Source organism: Rhinopithecus bieti, unplaced genomic scaffold (genome assembly GCF_001698545.2).
Source record: "Rhinopithecus bieti isolate Rb0 unplaced genomic scaffold, ASM169854v2 scaffold_28055, whole genome shotgun sequence".
Lineage (NCBI taxonomy): Eukaryota > Metazoa > Chordata > Mammalia > Primates > Cercopithecidae > Rhinopithecus > Rhinopithecus bieti.
In genome coordinates, this window is record NW_016812914.1 from 831957 (window position 1) to 850453 (window position 18497).

General features: G+C 59.4%; 1 protein-coding gene across 1 annotated transcript in view; it reads right to left on the reverse strand.

The window, feature by feature from the left end:
• Positions 1-18497, reverse strand: part of KDM4B (lysine demethylase 4B) — a 137955-nt gene that overhangs the window by 102287 nt on the left and 17171 nt on the right. The window contains 3 exon segments of the mRNA XM_017847185.1: positions 5392-5585; positions 11411-11525; positions 12693-12868. Coding sequence (XP_017702674.1) covers positions 5392-5585; positions 11411-11525; positions 12693-12868 — 485 coding nt within the window.

The window sequence follows — 18497 nt, forward strand, 5'->3', positions numbered from 1 at the left end:
CACCCAACCTCTGGCGGCCCAGCCAAAGCAAGGCGGCTGGGAGGAGTGCCCCGGATCACTGACGGGGGCTGTGCCTTAGGGTCAGTAGACTGGGACTCCTGGGTCCCCACTGCTGGTAGGACCCCCCAGGTCCTGGGCTCAGAAGCTGGAATTCCCAGTGGTTGGCTCGCCAGCAGCAGCAGCACAAACCCACACCAGGGTCCCCAGGCACCAGCGCGCTACCCCGTGGGCCTTCAGGCTGGTGCCTGGGATGGGCTCGCCGGCTCCATCACCCACCAGACTCCTGGGTCCCACTCCAAGGGACAGGGCAGAGGCCATCGTGGGGCCCAACAGCACCACCTGCAGCCAGGCTGAGGGAGCCCAGGAGGGAGGGAGGTGTCTCCCCGCCAGGCAAGAGCTTGCAGCAGGAGACGGAGCTGAGAGGCAGGTGGGCCGGGGAAGTCCTGAGGGGCAGTCAGGAGGGCAGCAGAGGGGCGAGGGAGCAGCCCAGCAGCTTCCACCCCAAGAAAAGCCTGTCTTGGCCTGGGTGGGCGACAGACCCATCGACCCCAGGCTCTGCCTTCCACCCACCTGCGGCCACAGGTAGTGGAAGCCCGGGCGGGTCCACTATAGCCCCGGCACCCACTCTCCACACCCCCACCCCCCAGCGTCGGGAGCACGGCTCCTCGGTGCACGCACGCGCCCATGCACACGCGCACACGTGCACACCTCCAGGGACGCCCATGAAGCAAAAGACGGCTGTGCCTGCTAGGAGTCAAGTTTCTCTGGCAGCAAGAAGAAAAGATGCTGTGAAATTCCCCCGAGTGAAAACGCCAGAGAGAAAACTCAAGGTGCAGCTCAATCAAAAGGGAAAATTCTCAGCTTGCAGCTCCTTAAAGGTCAAGGGAGGCTGCTGGAGTTCTCTGATAATCCCCTCTTCCCCAGCCTCCCTGGCAGCCCTCCCCTCAGTGCTCAGGAGGGTCTGGCTCACAGCGCCCCCATGAGGGCGGCGTTGCCAGAGCTGAGCACTGGTTTGAAAGGGAGCAGCCCAAACCAGGGTCTGGCTCCCCATAGCAGCCAAAAGCAACTGGGGGCTCCGCACCCTTCACGGGAGCACAAGCTCCGAGACCCCCACCTCCCGCACCTGCATAGGAGACTAAGAGTGTGTCCAAGGTAAACGGAGGCAGGAAGGGGTGGGCGGAGATATCCCCTGAGGAAACAGCCAGAGATGACACTGCGTGGGACCTGCATCCCGCCTGGTGCAATGGAGGATTTCCAGACTGCCGTGGGTCATGGGCAGGTCAAGGTCAGTCAGGACAAGCGTTCCTCCACCCAGCTGCTCTTGGGGACTTCACCCGGGTACAGGATAACCCCCCTCCTGACAAGCAGAGCTGGAGAGAGCCTGGGAGACACCCCCTCCCCTAAGCCTGAGCAGAGGTCTCTGTGGCTGCCATGCACATGTGCTGGCCCCGCAGCACTCCTCAGGAGGGCCTTCCTCTGGCCGCCTCAGAGCAGGTGCAAGCAGCTGACCACGTCCCATCAGCTCATGACGTCCTTGGGAGTCCCTGCAGCCCCGGGAACTCACTGCTCCCCCATCTGGCTTCCCTGCTGCAGTGAGAGCCAAGGCTTCTGCTCTTGGCGGTGGCCCACAGCCCCCTGCAGACCCCTAACACTGCCCTGCAGGGTGTCTGATGGGTTGGGGGCAAAAGGGCACCCAAAGCCTTGGCCAGACCCCAGCCCAGCGCGTGGGTGCACAGGACTGAACAGTGGGCACTTTCCCGGGCAGCTTGGGCCAGGGCTGTAGAGGGGGGATGGCCGCTCCACTCTCTTCTATGGGGTACACAGCACAACCCAAATGGCCCAGAAGTACCCTGGGACCAGCAACTCTCCCAGGGCTGGCCAAGACCCGACGTACTCCCACCCAGCCTGGGACTCTCTTCTAGGAGCCATGTAGCATGTGATGCCGCTGGTGGCACTGTGCTCAACCTCATGGGGACGCCTGTGTTTAGTGCCTGGCCTGGGCGGCTCAGAAGGGTGGGCCCTGCAGGGGCTGCCACAAGTGCAGGTCAGGGAGGGGAGGCCTGGAGGGGAGCAGCCGCAGGACTGGCCTTGGAGGGTCAGCTCAGCTAAACCATCCCCACCTCAGGTTCCAGGAGAGTCCTTTTTTTTTTTTTTTTTGAGACGGAGTCTTGCTCTGTCACCCAGGCTGGAGTGCAATGGCGTGATCTCCGCTCACTGCAAGCTCCGCCTCCTGGGTTCACGCCATTCTCCTGCTTCAGCCTCCTGAGTAGCTGGGACTATAGGTGCCCGCCACCTCGCCCGGCTAGTTTTTTGCATTTTTAGTAGAGACGGGGTTTCACCGTGTTAGCCAGGATGGTCTCAATCTCCTGACCTTGTGATCCGCCCGCCTCTGCCTCCCAAAGTGCTGGGATTACAGGCATGAGCCACCAGGCCCGGCCCCAGGAGAGTCTTGATCTATGGCAAGGAGTGTGGCCTGGACAGTGGCTTCTATGGGGCACGGGCTTCAAGACACCGACCCCAGGCCACTACCCCACCCAGGAAGACCCTGGAATACAGGGTCAAGTGGAAAGCTTGGACCCTCCCCATACCCACCTGCACTCTGGCCCCCCAGCCTGGGTGAGGAAGGGGCTGCGGGAAGTCCGGCAGGGGGAAGTTGCAGGTGCTGGCTCTGGTTTCAATCTCCATTGCCAAAGAGATTTTGAGGCATCCAGTCGCTTCAGATATTCTTAGCCCCACTGCCTGAGAGCACCACAGAGACTGGCCTTTTGAAGCACGTTTCTGTCTGTTATTGACACCAGGCTGTTCACGTCACTTTGACACACAAATCAAGCTACCAAAGTAGCAGCAGACCCAGAAAGGTTTAATAAAACGCTGTAAACCTGAGTACATTGACGCTTTCTTTAAAATGCCACCGGAATACTCTGAAATGGTTGCAATTACGCAGCTGCAGATGCAAGCAGAGTGGTGTAATTAGGAGACAGACGGGGTGCAGCCTTGGTGATCTCCTGGCTGGGAGCCCTACCAACCCCAAGGGCCCGAGGAGCGGAGAGGGGGGAAGCACCTCCCAGGGGCCCCAGTAGCTTCCTGAAGCCCAGCCCAGGGACCAGAGGCCAGGTTTCAGCTACCTTGCCCCCACCCCCTGCAAGTTGGGAGAGCAGCCTAGAGGGGGAGTCAGCTCCCACAGCACACAGTGAGGATCCCAGAGGCTCCAGCAAGTCACTGAGCCTCTCTGTGCCAGGCCCCTGCTGGGAGCTGGGACACGGGGTGACCAGGGATCCTGCTATCTGCTGGGGAGGACTGATGGCCCGTAGTAGACCTTCACTAATGCTGGGGTCACCTGGTCTATGCCTGCCCCAAAGGACAGGCATGGGGTGCTGTGGGAACATCTGGGGTCCCGCCTCAGCCCTGGTGAGACAGCAGGGAAGGGGTCCGGCGTGCTAAGCAGGCTGAGCTGACAGTGGGGCCGAGTGGGGAGCTCTGGGGGATTGGGGGGCACGCCCTGCAGCTTGAGTCCACATTGCGGCTCCTCTCAGGCCCCTTATGCCAGGCCACACTCGGGCAGCATGAGGTCCCATCCCTGCCATTCCCACCCCTTCCTGGGCAGAAACCAAGACCGAGGTCAGCGTGCTTCTGGAATTCCCTTCCTAGAGGAACTGTTGCCTACTGAACACTGCCTCGCCCTGGGTGTCTCCCCTGAGCCATCTCCCACGACGGGGCGCGGGGAAGGGTAGACATGGGGGTGGCAGCTGGACACCTGCAGCATCAGGTGAAGCAGAGGAGGTGGGCAGTGAGGGGCAGTCGGGGAGAGGTGCAGGATGTCCTCAGGGACTGTGTCCTGGACGAACCAGCTCAGGAGAGGCCCTCGGCTCCTGGCGTGTCCCTGTCAGCCCCTCCGACGGGCTGTTGCCAGGACCAACTGCCACCTCCAGGGAGCCACTGTCCACTCTCCCTGCAGAGGCCCCTCTGACGTGGCAGCAGGCACCCCCAGCCCTGGCATCTGACCCACAGCAGCCCCAGCCCAGGCTCCCGCAACAGCCAGCAACTCTCGGGGCCCTTCACAGGAGACAGAGCTGCCGGTGCTGCGGTCCTTGGCACTGACATCCTCATGTCTGACTCACTGGCTGGTCCCCCACCTCCCATGTCCCTGACCCCCTGCTTCTGTCTGACCGGGTCCCCTCGCCGGCTGCTTGCCACCTCCCGCCCAGCAAGGACTCTCTGAGCAGGGCAGACGGTACCTATGGAGGCACAAACCCGGTCACACAGTGGGCGTCCCACCACCCACGCACCCCTGGGAGGCCACACACTTCGCCCCAAGTCACACGGGGTCCTCTATAGGGCGTTCCCCTAGGGCTCCACCTGTGCTCGGGATGCGGGTGAGGGTGCGCACAGCTCACCCCTTCCTGCTCATTGTGCTTTTTTAAAGGAAGAGGTAGAGCATTCTCCCCCCTCTTACAACCCCAACCCAGCGAAGGGCCAGGCAGGGCGGAGCTCCTGCGCCCTCCAGGCAGAGGCTCCGTCCTTCCTCATCCAGTGCCAGGACGGCCTGGGAAGATTCCAGGCATGAGTGAGCGCGGCCCCGGGAAGAGCAGGAGCACCACCTAGTGGCCCTCGGCGGATGGCGCAGGGCACCCCCGCCGAGCACCCAGGAGGATCTGCAGTCACAAGCAGAGCCCAGTGACACAGGGCAGCACACACACATGCACACGCACGTGCATACTCACACACTCACATGCACAGTCACACGCGCGCACACACGTGCATTCACACCCAAACCCACACGGCCTCGCTGCGGACGTGCAAAGGGAGCCAGGAGAAGGTCCTGGAACTCAGCCCACTACAGCATACCCATGCTGCACCCAGCACCTCCTGGGAAGGGGCAGGTCCACTGCACTCCACACATGACTGCAGCACCATGCCCTGCCCTCCTAACTGCAGGGTCTGGTCCAGACGTGCCAGGGCGGAGACTGCAAGGGAGCAGCTGCAGGGTCATCCCGGCCAGGCCCCTTCTGGCAGCATGGACAGTGTCCCTTCACCAGGAATCGTCTCCACTTGGCTGTGAGGCAGCACAGCCTGGGCAGCTCGGGAGGCTCAAGACCACGCTCCCGGCCATGGGGACACCTGGGCTGCTCACAGCTCAATGGCGGGGGCACTCTGGGGTGCAAAGCACAAGCTCTAGGGGCCTGGGAGCTTCGGCTCTAGGGGTGCACATCCCCCTCCCCAAAGCTGGTGGGTGACCCCAGGTGGTCCGGAAGATCTCCAGCCATCACAGCCCGACCTTTGCCGGCCTCACCTGCTGGGGCCCCTGCCACAGCGCCCAGTCACATACTTGTGATCTACCCCCGCCGAGAGACTCTCGGTTTGGCAGGCAGCCAGGGCCATGCAGACACTCACCAGGACTTGGGCTCTCCGAAGTGCAGGTAGTTGATGCTATACAGGTCCATGTCCTCGGTGTGCCAAGCGAAGGTGGTCTTCCACATGCCGAAGTACAGGTAGGGCGTGTTCACGCCCTCGATGATGGTGCCACACTCACGCTCCACCATGTCCAGGATGGTCCGGAGGCTCCCAATGTTCCACTGGGCCACGTCCTGTGGGGCGGCAGAGCAGCGTCGGCAACCGCCCGGCCACCCCCAGAACCTGCGAGCTCCAGGATGCAGGCTAATTCTCCCCAGAGGTCCAGGGGGTCGCTGCCCATCCTCTCCCACCCCAGTATCTGAGGCCCCCTAGGGGCTGGTCACACCCTGCAGACTTCTGTATGCTTTCTTTTTTGTGTGAGATTCTTGCCCAGGCTGGAGTGCAGTGGTAGGATCATAGCTCACTGCAGCCTCAACCTCCCAGGCTCAGGTGATCCTCCAGCCTCAGTCTCCTGAGTACCTGGGACTATAGGCATGGGACACCACACCTGGCTAATTTTTACATGTTTTTTTGTAGAGATGAAGTCTCACTCTGTTGCCCAGGCCGGTCTCAAACTCCTGGGCTCAAGTGTCCCTCCCACTTTGGCCCCTCTAAGTGCTGGGGTTGCAGGCATGAGCCACCGCACCCAGCCCAGACACCTTTTCTGAAGGGCTCACCACCAGCCTAGCCCTTCCAGGAAGGACACCAGCGTACACGCCAGTGTGCACCAGGCAGGCAGGGCCTGCCAGATTCCACAAAGCTGTGTGCTTCCTGCTGGGTGGAGGCCTTGTTGCGAAGTCTGCAGTTTGGGAGTACATAATTAACGTTCCCCTAAGACAATAACACGGAAAGAGAAAAACAGTCACCACGTGAGGCTAACCCAGAGATGCTGCTGGAGCCAAGGCCCAGTGACAGCCCTTCCACAGCTTCCGACCGAGGAGATGAAGACAGTTTTCAGAACCAGGCAAACAAGGACGGAATCCCCACCCGCCAGGCACATCTATTCTTAATGCCACAAGCAAACAAACCCCATCCTGTCCCAAGAGCTCATAAAATACACATTAGTCACTGCAGTCCCCAGAGGGGCCCACGGCCTGCTGAGAGGCCAAGAGGAGCCCAGACACACTCATGAACTTGAGCTCCTCTCAGGGCCCGAATCCGCCACACCAGCTGTTCCCGCACCAGCACGACCGGCCCTCAGACTTGGCAAGACCAGCGGTTCCTATGCAAGGTGAGCCCTGGCAGGAGCCCAGAAGAGGCAGGGAGGGAGGCAGTGATGAGACCCCGATGGGGAAGAGGGAGGCCCCGGGGACAGGCTGAGCTGGGCACAAATTCATCCTGGGACCAGAGCAAGTTGCTTCTCTGCTCTGGGCTGTTTCCCCCGCTGTAAAAGTAGGCTGGTGCATAGGATAGGTGTGGCAAATACATGGCAAGGAAGCCCTGAAGCTTCCTCTGGAGACTGTAGCAGGTTGGGCTGGGCCAGCACAGCCTGTATGCGGCTGCAGAGTCCCTCCAGGGTCATCACTAGAGGCCAAGTGCAGGCAGTGCAGGCCAGCCAACCCAGAGGCTCTCATGCACTGGACTCTGAGGCTAAGCTCGCACTTAAAAACAATCAGACACGGTCCATACGAGAAAGACAAGCCCCAGACCAAAAGAAAATACTTGCAAGTCACAAATGATAACCAAAATACACAGCAAACTCTGAAAACTCAACCAGAAGAAAACAAAAGCCCGGTTAAAGAATTGAAAAAAATAGCTGGGCGCAGTAGCTCATGCCTGTAATCCCAGCACTTTGGGAGGCCAAAGCAGGCGGATCACCTGAGGTCAGGAGTTCGAGACCAGCCTGGCGAACATAGCAAAACTCTGTCTCTACTAAAAATATAAAAATTAGGGCGAGAACGGTGGCTCATGCCTGTAAATCCCAGCACTTTGGGAGGCCAAGGTGGGCGGATCACGAGGTCAAGAGATTGAGACTATCCTGGCCAACATGGTGAAACCCCATCTCTACCAAAAATTTAAAAATTAGCTGGGTATAGTGGTGGGCACCTGTAGTCCCAGCCTGGTGACAGAGTGAGATTCCATCTCAAAAAAAAGAAAATCAGCTGGGCGTGGTGGCGGGCGCCTGTAATGTAATCCCAGCTACTTGGGAGGCTGAGGCAGAGAACTGCTTGAACGCAGGAGGTAGAGGTTGCAGTAAGCTGAGATCATGCCACTGCACTCCAGCCTGGGTGACAAGAGCAAGACTCCATCAAAAAAAAAAAAAAAAAAACACAACACTGGGCAAAAGATGTGAAGACAGCTCACCAAGGAAACACAGATGGCAAACAGGCACGCAAAGGGGCACCGCCGCGAAGGCTGCCATCGGGGGAATGCAGATTGAAATGGCAATGAGACAGCGCAACGCACCTCCCAGAGTGGCCAGGACACACAACGCCGACAACTCCAGATGGGGGCGGGGAAGTGGGGCCCGGGGAACGTTTATTCGCTGCTGCTGGGAGCACACAATGGGACAGGCAGGCGGGAGGACAGTGTGGTGGCATCTTACAAAACTAAACGTCCTCTCACCATGCGGTCCAGCAACTGGACTCCCTGGTATTTACCCAGAGGAAATGAAAACTTCTGCCCACATTGCCCAGACTTGGAAGGGTCCTTCAATAGGTGAAGGAGCAGGCACACTGCAGTGCACTCAGACAACAGAGTACTACTCAGCGCTGAAAAGAAACGAATTCCCAAGCCATGAAAAACAGAGCAACCTTGAACGCCTATTGCTTGGTCAAACAGGCCAATGGGGGCTGGACGCGGTGGCTCACGCCTGTAATCCCAGCACTTTGGGAGGCCGAGGCAGGTGGATCACGAGGTCAGGAGATCGAGATCATCCTGGCTAGCATGGTGAAACCCTGTCTCTACTAAAAATACAAAAAATTAGCCAGGCGTGGTGGCGGGCACCTGTAGTCCTAGCTACTCGGGAGGCCGAGGCAGGAGAATGGTGTGAACCCGGGAGGCGGAGCTTGCAGTGAGTGGAGATCATGCTACTGCACTCTAGCCTGGGTGACAGAGCAAGACTCCATCTCAAAACAAACAAACAAACAAAACCCAAAGAGGCCAATGGGAAAAGGCTACCGACTGTAGGATTCCAGCTCATGGCATTCTGGAAAAGGCTGAGTTATGGAGACAGTGAGACATCAGTGGTTGCCTGGGGCAGGGGAAAGGGAGCGGGGAGAGGGAGGGATGACGAGGTGGAGCGCAGGTGATCATTAGAGTGGTGAGATGACTCCGTGTGACACTGTAATCCCAGCCACTCAGGAGGCTGAGGCAGAAGAATCGCTTGAACCCAGGAGGCGGAGATTGTAGTGAGCTGAGATTGCACCATTGCACTGCAGCTTGGACAACAGAGCAAGACTGTCTCAAAAACAAAGAAACAAACACACAAGAAACGTTCACAGCAGCATTATTCATAATAGCCAAAAAGAGAACACAGCCTGAACGTCCGTCAGCAAATGAACCAATCACAACCACGCAGGATGAGGCAGATACCCCACTCCAATCAACACCGCGCGGGATAAGGCGGACACCCCACGCCGATCAACACCGCGCGGGATAAGGCGGACACCGCGCGGGATAAGGCGGACACCCCACGCCGATCAACACCGCGCGGGATAAGGCGGACACCCCACGCCGATCAACACCGCGCGGGATAAGGCGGACACCCCACTCCAATAAACACAGTATGGGATAAGGTGGACACCCTACTCCGATAAACACAGCGTGGGATAAGCTGGACACCCCACTCCGATCAACACCGTACAGCATAAGGTGGACACCCCACTCCGATCAACACCACGTGGGATAAGGCGGACACCCCACTCCGATCAACACTGCGCGGGATAAGGCAGACACCCCATTCCGATCACGACCACGTGGGATAAGGCGGACACCCCACTCCGATCAACACTGCGTGGGATAAGGCAGACACCCCATTCCGATAAACACAGCATGTAGGATAAGGCGGACACCCCACTCCGATAAACACAGCGTAGGATAAGGCGGACACCCCACTCCGATAAACACAGCGTGGGATAAGGCGGACATCCCACGAAACACCACACGGGATAAGGCAGACACCCCACTCTGATAAACACAGCGTGGGATAAGGCGGACACTCCCACTCCAAAAATGCAAAACCCAAAAAGCTCCAAGGTCCAAAATGTTCTGAGTACGGATACGATGCCACAAGTGAAAACTTTCACAGCTGACCTCATGTGACCAGTCACAGTTAAGACACAATCAAAACTTCATTTCACACACAAAATTATTAAAAACTTTGTATTAAGTTATTTTCAAGCTATGTGTGTAAAGTATACATGAAACACACAGGAATTTTCTGTTTAGACTTTAATCTGCGGAACTGCAGGTCCCGGTGTTGGCGGTGGGGCCGGGTAGGAGGTGGCTGCATTGCGGGGGTGGATTGCTCTGCCTCATGAATGGTTTAGCACCATCCCCGTGGTGCTGTTCTCATGGTAGTGAGTTCTCGAGAAACCTGGCTGTTGAAAAGCGTATGGCACCTCCCCTTACTCTCTCCTGCTCCTGCTCCCGCCATGTAAGATGGATCAGCTTCTCCTTCACCTTTGCCATGACTCTAAGTTTCCTGAGGCCTCCTCAACCATGTTTCTTGTAGGGCCTGTAGAAACGTGAACCAATTAAACCTTTTCTTTAGTCACTACCCAGTCTCAGGTGTTTCTTTTTCTTTTTTTCTTGCGATGGAGTCTCACTCTTGCCCAGGCTGGAGTGCAGTGGTGTGATCTCGGCTCACTGCAACCTCCACCTCCCGGGTTCAAGCGACTCTCCTTCCTCAGCCTCCCAAATAGCTGGGACTACAGGCACCTGCCACCATGGCTGGCTAAGCTTTGTATTTTTAGTAGAGACAGGGTTTTGCCATATTGGCCAGGCTGGTCTTGAACTCCTGACGTCAAGTGATCCGCCCACCTCAGCCTCCCAAAGTGCTGGGATTGCAGGCGTGAGCCACCACACTCGACCTCTGGTATTTCTTTACAGCAGTGCAAGAACAGACTAATCCAGACTTGGGGCCATCTCCAAGATATCTCAGTATGCATAGGCAAATATTTAAAAAAAAAAGTCCCAAATTCGAAATACTCTGGTCTCATGCTTGCTTCTGGCGGAGTGGGAAGCAAAGCTGGCCTGTGGCTGGCTCCGTGTCAGGGCGTCTCCCTCAGGCTCTCTACAGTGGGCTCACTTCCAGCCTGAACAGACTCCTCTGGGCGACAAACCAGCACCCTCAGCTCAGAGAGCAAAGCCAGTCCCCTGCAGGCCACAGAGCAGACAGGGTCCACTAAGCAGGGCAGGACCAAGGCTGGCCGTGGCCTCAGGGCAGTCACAGCTTCCTGATCCTGTTCCACATACACCCGCCATGCAGGCCCACGTGCAGGCCCACATCCGGCGTCCAGCAGGGCCTGGGGGGCCTTTACGGCTGAGGCTGGGACTCTGGGGATGCCCGCCAGCTGCTCTCATGGAGAGTCCAGCCTCTGTGGACAAGGGGACGCTCCGGCAGGCCAGGCTCCGTATGGGAGACAGGATCTCCTCACCCCAGTGTCTCCGGGCCCTGAGCCCAAGGCAGGGACCAGGCTGGAGCTGAATCCAGCAGGTGGCCTGGCGGGGCTGAGAACTCGAGGCTCCACAGTACCAGGAAGACGAGCGGCAGGGACTGGAAAAGTACACGTGTTTGTAACACGCTATGGGCCAGCTGCTGAGGCCAGAGGCAGGGCCAGGGTGAGCTCAGGGTGGGGACTGCGGAGTGTGGCAGCAGGGGCCCTGCAAAAATCAGAGAAAACCTGGATTCCTCTTTCTTCCCTGAAGGACGAGGCCCGCGGCCAGAGCCTGGGTGAGGGAGTTAACCTTGCCCGCCTAGAAGCTTCATCTGCCAAGACAGAGTCCTGTTCAGGGCCCTCCCACCACCACCCACTAGGAAGCTGGTCCCTGTTCTTCCCCAGGAACTTGTACTTACGTCATCGTACAAAGAGCCGCTGATATCAGCCCCGTAGATCGGGGAGACAAAGGTGAGATTCTTCCAGTATTTGCGTTCAAGGTCGTCAAAGTCCTGGTGCCGTGGGGTACAGTACCTGGTGAACAAACACCCCAAAACCAACTCAGGTTGGGGCCTGGGTGCCACACAGCCCACCCTCAGCCACCAGGAACCCGGGACACCCATGAAAGAGGTAGGAGGGGCTCGGCTCAGACTGCCTGCTGCCCCCGCCTAGGGTACCACGTAACCTGCCCCCACCTAGGATGCCACGTAACCTGCTTACGGATGGGAAAGAGCAGGAGACAGCATTTCCACGGGCGAGCAAGTGGCCCAAACCCACGTACCCCTCCTCAGTTATCCTGGCCCGGGGCACCCACATCAGAACACACACCAGGGGGAGTGGGCAGGGGAAAGACGCCCTGGGTGGCTCTTCTCATCCCTGTGTGGCAAAGACCAAGCTCAGACGACAGACTAGGGGGCTGGGAAGGCCGGGTGAGGACAGACCAGGCTCCGCTCTGGTGCCAGAGCCACAAGGCACGCGAACCTCAGAGAGCCACGGGGTGGAGGCCACAGACAGGGAGGAGGGAATGGCGACAGGATGGGCCTGCACAGCACGGAGGCTGCATGGCTGTGCCTGCTAAATCGGGAAGCCATACTCGGAACGCTGCCAGTACACACAGGTGCCATGTGTACCTGGGTACATGCCCATAGGTGTGCGCCCACATGGATGTGCCTGGTGTACCTGTGTATGAGCCTGTGTATGACTGTGTCCAGTGCACGTGCCACGTGGTATCCCATGTGTGCTTTGTAGAACGTGTGTGTGCCATGTGTACCCGTGTGTGTCTGCGCATGCGACATGCATGTGGCTCTGTGTAGCCTACGCGTGTCTACAGGGTGCCCTCCGTGTGTACCTGCTGCATGTACCCACATGAGCCAGGGAGCCCTCTCTGAGGAGGGGCCCCCCAGCCCAGGTGTCACAGGAGGGTGTGGAGGACGCGGTCCCAGGCTGGGACCAGCGCACCGCCCGACATGCACTGGTGAGCCCTAGGAAGCTGAGGCGAGGGCGGCATGGGTCAGCCCAGGCCAGGAGAGGGTCCTGATCCACCCTGGGAGCAGGGGTTGCCACAGCCCACACAGGGCACACAGAGCAGGCCGGCCATGCTGTTGGGGCTGCATGTGCTGCACCTTCTCTGCCCCCAGGGCCCCCATGAGCAGGTGTGGCCCTGGGGACGGGGGTCAGGTCTGCCCCACCTGCCCCGCGTACTTCTCGCTGTTGGCCAGGCGGCGGTACTCGCCCACTGTCATGGCTTTCTTCTGGATGTTGTACTGCGTGAAGAGGCCTGACTGGCCCGTCACCACCTGCTGGATGGGCGCCGGGATCACCACGTCGTCTATGTCGTCGTACGTCTGCCGCGGCTTCCACTCCTTTGGGGGGATGATCTGCAAGACCAAGACGGGAGTCAGCGGCTCCCTCAGAGCCTCAGGGCAGGGTCAGAGAGCAGACTGTGCCGCCGGCTCCCCAGAGACCGGCACCCCCAGATCTGCACCTCGGGACACCCCCTGGGGCACCAAGAACCCCCCTGTTGCCTTATCAAACTCCCCAGGAGACTCTGCAGCCAACAAGGGCTTCACCTGCTAGGGCAGAGCCATCCCCCAGGCCTGGGAAGCTGGGTATAGCACCCCCCGAGCACCAGGGCCGACCCTGACACGTGTATGCAGGATTACAGACTCAGCAAACATGGCTAGGACTGGGTGCGTGTGTTCCGACATCTCAAGGCTCAGAGACTCGTATTTGGAGGCATTTAGTGTTGTTGTTTCTGAGACAAGTTCTTGCTCTGCCACTCAGGCTGGAGGGCAGTAGCACAACTATAGCTCACTGCAGCCTCCAACTCCTGGACTCAAGTGATCCTCCCACCTCAGTCTCCCGAGTACCTGGGACCACAGACTTGCACCATCACACTCAGCTAATTTTTAAAAAATGCTAGGCCGGGCGCGGTGGCTCAAGCCTGTAATCCCAGCACTTTGGGAGGGCGAGATGGGCGGATCACGAGGTCAGGAGATCGAGACCATCCTGGCTAACATGGTGAAACCCCGTCTCTACTAAAATACAAAAAAAAAAACTAGCCGGGCGAGGTGGCGGGCGCCTGTAGTCCCAGCTACTCGGGAGGCTGAGGCAGGAGAATGGCGTGAACCCGGGAGGGGGAGCTTGCAGTGAGCCGAGATTGGGCCCCTGCACTCCAGTCTGGGGGACAGGGCGAGACTCCGCCTCAAAAAAAAAAAAAAGAAAAGAAAAAAAATGCTTTAATTTTCTCTAGAGATGGAGTCTCATTTTGTTGCACAGGCTGGTCTCGAACTCCTGGCCTCAACTGATCCTCCCATCTCAGCCTCCCTCAGTGCTGGGGTTACAGGTGTGAGCCGCTGCGTCCTGGCAAGGCATTTTTGAAAACGGGAATCTTCATGCTTGGTTATAAGCACTGCAGCTCATCACGCCCTCTGGCAGCAGGAAATGAGAACGGCACCCACTGTCCACCAAGAGGCCACCGGGGCCACATGCAGCTGGAGACCAGGGGTTGGAGCCCAGACAGTCGCTCCAGTGGCTCCCCTTGGTTGAGACCCACTATGGGGCAACCCAAGTTCTAGGAATTAGGAATCACTGGGAAACAGATCTGGCCCCCATGGGCCTCCGCCCCGCCTGGAGTGGGCCAACAGGAAGCACAGGCGCAGGGAGGGTGACAGCACCACATGGGACGGGGGCAGGGGCCGTGGGGCAGGACAGGAGCTGTGCAGAGCTGGGCACTGTGCAGAGTGTGCTGGGGCCCAGCACACCCGTCCCCTGGGTGGGAGGAATGGCAGAGCTCCCATCTGACCGCTGAGGAAACTGAGGCACACAGCAATCCACAACACAGCCCAGGGCACCCTGCGGTGGGAGGGCAGACTATGGCCCAAGCCCCTAGCCTGGAGGCTGTGTGAACTTCCACCGCCCCAGAGAAGCCCCAGGCCACCTCAGACACTGGGGCTTGCAGAGAGGACAGCAGAGGAGGACAAGGACCAGCACCCGTCAGAGGCGGCACGGCAGCCAGAACCCAGTGGCTTCACCCCATTCAGGAGCTGAGGGACCAGGGCTATCCCGGGGTACACGCCTCACCCCGGGCTCCTGGCCTTGTCCCCAGCCTCACGTTCCCTCCTCTGGTGGGGGGTAAGCCCATAGGCTGACAAGACCAGATTCCAGACTGCTGGTGGGCACCACGTGCCTTGTGGGCACCAGGCACCTTCTGTGCAGGCCCCACAGGCACTCCGGGGCTGCCACACCCAGTCCTGGGGTGGGCACTGTAGGCCCCGTGCCTCCTTCCAGGGGTTGACCAGACCACTCACTGCACAAGGAAAAGGACCAGGCCACTCACTGCACACGGAAAAGGACCAGGCCACTCACTGCACAGGGAAAAGGAACGAACCCACCCGCCTCAGCCCCTCTGCCAGGAATCTGGGAAGCCGCCCTCCACGCTCAGGGCCACCGAGGGAAGAGCTGTGTGCTGAGGCCCACATTGCTGGCAGCTTCCAGAACGGCTGAAATCCATTTACTGTCCCCAAGGACCCAGCGATCACATCAGTGAAGAAACTGTTTTGCTTGGCAATGAAAACACTTATCCTCCAGGTGCCTGTTAACGACAGGAAGGTGCTGCCTCCGTGGCCGGCATGCGCAGGTTTCTTTAGCAAAAGCAGTAAAAGCAGCAGCAGCCGCAGCGAGCAGGTGGCTCTCAACTGAGGGGGGATCTTATCCCCCGGGAGACACCTGGCCATGTCTGGGGACATCTGTGGCTGTCACGACTGGGGGTGCTCCTGGCATGAGGTAGGTGGAGGCCAGAGAAGCTGCTCAGCACCCTGCCAGTGCCCAGGATGGCCCCACCCCGGAGAACAATGCAGCCCCAAGTCCACAGTGCCGAGCAAAGAGAAGCGCTAATTTAGAGTTAAACCGAGACAAGGCCGGTCCCAAGGAAAGGATGGTCCAGGTTAGCACCGGCTCTCTCTGGAGACTCTCCACCCCTTCCATGTCCACTGTGGCCACAGTGCAATAGGCGGCTGGGGCACCTGTCCCTGGCACAGGCTGTGGGATGGCAGGGTGCTGGGGCACCTGTCCCTGGCACAGGCTGTGGGATGGCAGGGTGCTGGGGCAGCTGCAGGGTTGCCATTCTCTTAGATTTCACGGGAGCAGCTGAAGAGTCAGTGAGACACTAAGACATTCAAGAGTGGAAAGGCGAGAAACAGAAACAAAAGGGCCTGTGTCCCAGACGCGAGATGTTCCTGCAGAGAACTGAGTGGTATGATCAGAGACTCCACGGGCCGGCGCTGCTCTGATTCACACAGGTGCTGCTCCCCCTCTCCAGGAAGCCCCAGTCAGCTTCTGCAGGAGGGTTCCACGAACCTGGCTCGGCTCCAAATCCACGCCAAAGCTGCTGGCCGAGGGGAAGCCATGATCCGGCCTCTTCAGTGCTATTAGAAGAAGCGCGCCCGTGATCCCAGTCTGCTAAATGACCAAAACACTTTGCTCCCGATTCCTCTGCTCTGGAAAGAACCTCGGGCTACTTTGCTCGTCTGTCCCCTCCACAGCGGGCACTGTGTAGTAAAGACATCTGGGAGCCACGCAGGAGGCTCCAAACGCCCCCACGGCGTCTGCGCCACACACACGGAGCCACACGCTAGGTGACACAGCCCAGGCAGGTGCTGACAGGCGGCGTGAACGAGGGCCACTTCCAGCTGGGCTCAAACCCGCAGGCTCTGGGAAAATCCCACGGGGCGGAAGAGGACAGAAGTGATATCCCACATTCTGCCGAGACGCAAATCCAGAAGGAGGGCTCCAGGAAGGGAAGGCTGAAAAGAAGGCACTGAAAGCCACTGGGGACATTTCCACTGCCACACTCAGACCTCCCAGGCTGCAGGCGGCCCCGGGAAGTGCCTCACACGGGCTCCTGGGGGTCCAGATTCAGCTGAGGCCAGGAAGGCGACCGGCCACATGCCAACAGCGAGAGAGGCAGATGCTGGCAGGCGGTAGAGCTGAGGGCGGCCAGGGCCTCCCCTGCTGGCACCCGCCTGGGAGGCAGCTGATGGGGTGGCAGGGCACCGGAAGCTCCCACCCCTCCCAACAGGACCCCTGACAGGGCCTCCCAGGGCTCCTCTCACCTCAGTGCTTCCCGAGTGGCCGGGGACACCGCATGTGGAAGCCCTAGCAACCCCAGTGAGGGGCTCCCCGCACCCAGGGCACTGATAGCACCAGGGCCCTCTCAGGGCTGAGCCCGCAGCTCCTACCCCCACCCAGCTCCATCGGGCCTGGGGATCTCTGCTGGGGGCAGGGGGATGTATAACCAAACACAATTCTGATGGAACCAGGAAACTCCCAGGCCCCCCTACACACACATACATGCACACACACACACACACACACACACAGTGGTCAAGGCAGGGAGATCAGGGTGAGAGGGGGACCCTGACACCCCCACAGCTTGCTCAGAACCAGCAGGGCACTGTGCTCCTTCTCCAAACAGGCTGGCAGCCCCGAGCCAAGGGCCCCCCATTTGGAAGATGCAGGGCTGCCCAGGGCCAGAGCAGATGCTTCCCTGAGCCCATCTGTCCCCACGGAGCTGCAGAAGGGGGTGTGCGTGTGCCACATGCGGGTGCCAACGTGACTCTGCAGCTGCCAAGCTCTCTGGCTCTCTGTGTGAGAGCCACCTCCCCACTCAGTCTCCTGTGCACACACTCACACAGTCACACCGACACGTGCACACACGTCCCCTCCATAGCATGGGACCCGGACGGCCCCTTACCACCCAGCCCCCTCCACAGGTTTGAGAAAGGATTCTCCGCATCGGTGCAAGGAAAGCAGCACACGAGAGGCATGGGAAGGAACATGCAGAACACAAGGCAGGGAAACCACACTCCCCACATTGGCCTAAGACACTGGAGCCGAGAGTCTCTGGGGGAACTGGCCTGGTGGGGTGCAGAAGCCTGAAGCAGCGACATCAGGGCTCAAAGAGGCAGCAGCCAAGGAGGCAGAGAGGAAGGGACGAAGCAAGGGTGCAGGCGCAGGAGAGGACAGGCCACCCGGGAACCCAGGCTGCACCCAAGGCCACCACGTGGAAGACAGAGAGAGCCGGAAACGCTGCGGCCACGGAGCTCGGTGGGAGGTAAGGGACGAGAAAGAAGTGACAGGTGGGCATTTAAAGGTGCCTCGGAAAAGAGCGCAGGGCGGTCTGAGATGCTGATTCCCCACAACTTCCTGACATCAGACGCCCTGGATCCCAAGCCAGAAAGGGCTGCTGCATCCTGGGAAATGTGGAAGTAGGTCAAGGGCAGGAGACAGAGGCAGATGTGATGCCAGGATAAAGGGAAGCCACGTCTGTCCCACCTGCCCTAAGGACACCAGGGAGAGGAGGAGGAGGAGGAGGACCTGGGCCCTTCCTGGGATAGCAGCCTGTGGCCTAGAGGGCCAGAGAACATAGTCTGAGATCAGACAGGAGGACCAAAGCCTTTTAAAAACAGAACTGAAGCCGGGACGGGAGCAGGCCCCACCGCTCTGACCCGGACACAGATGTGCCGTCATTCCCATATCGTCACTGTGTGTTACAGGCAAAAATCCAGCTTGGTGGCGCACCCCTGTGGTCCCAGCTACTCAGGAAGCTGAGGCTGGAGGATTGCTCGAGCCCAGGTCAAGGCTTTAGTGAGCTGTGATCGCACCACTGCACCCCAGCACCCCAGCCTGGGAGACAGAGCCAGGCCCCATCTCAAAACAGAAAAAACATCCATCTTGGCCGGGCGCGGTGGCTCAAGCCTGTAATCCCAGCACTTTGGGAGGCCGAGACGGGCGGATCACGAGGTCAGGAGATCGAGACCATCCTGGCTAATACGGTGAAACCCCGTCTCTACTAAAAAATACAAAAAACTAGCCGGGCGACGAGGCGGGCGCCTGTAGTCCCAGCTACTCGGGAGGCTGAGACAGGAGAATGGCGTGAACCCGGGAGGCGGAGCTTGCAGTGAGCTGAGAGCCGGCCACTGCACTCCAGCCTGGGCGGCAGAGCAA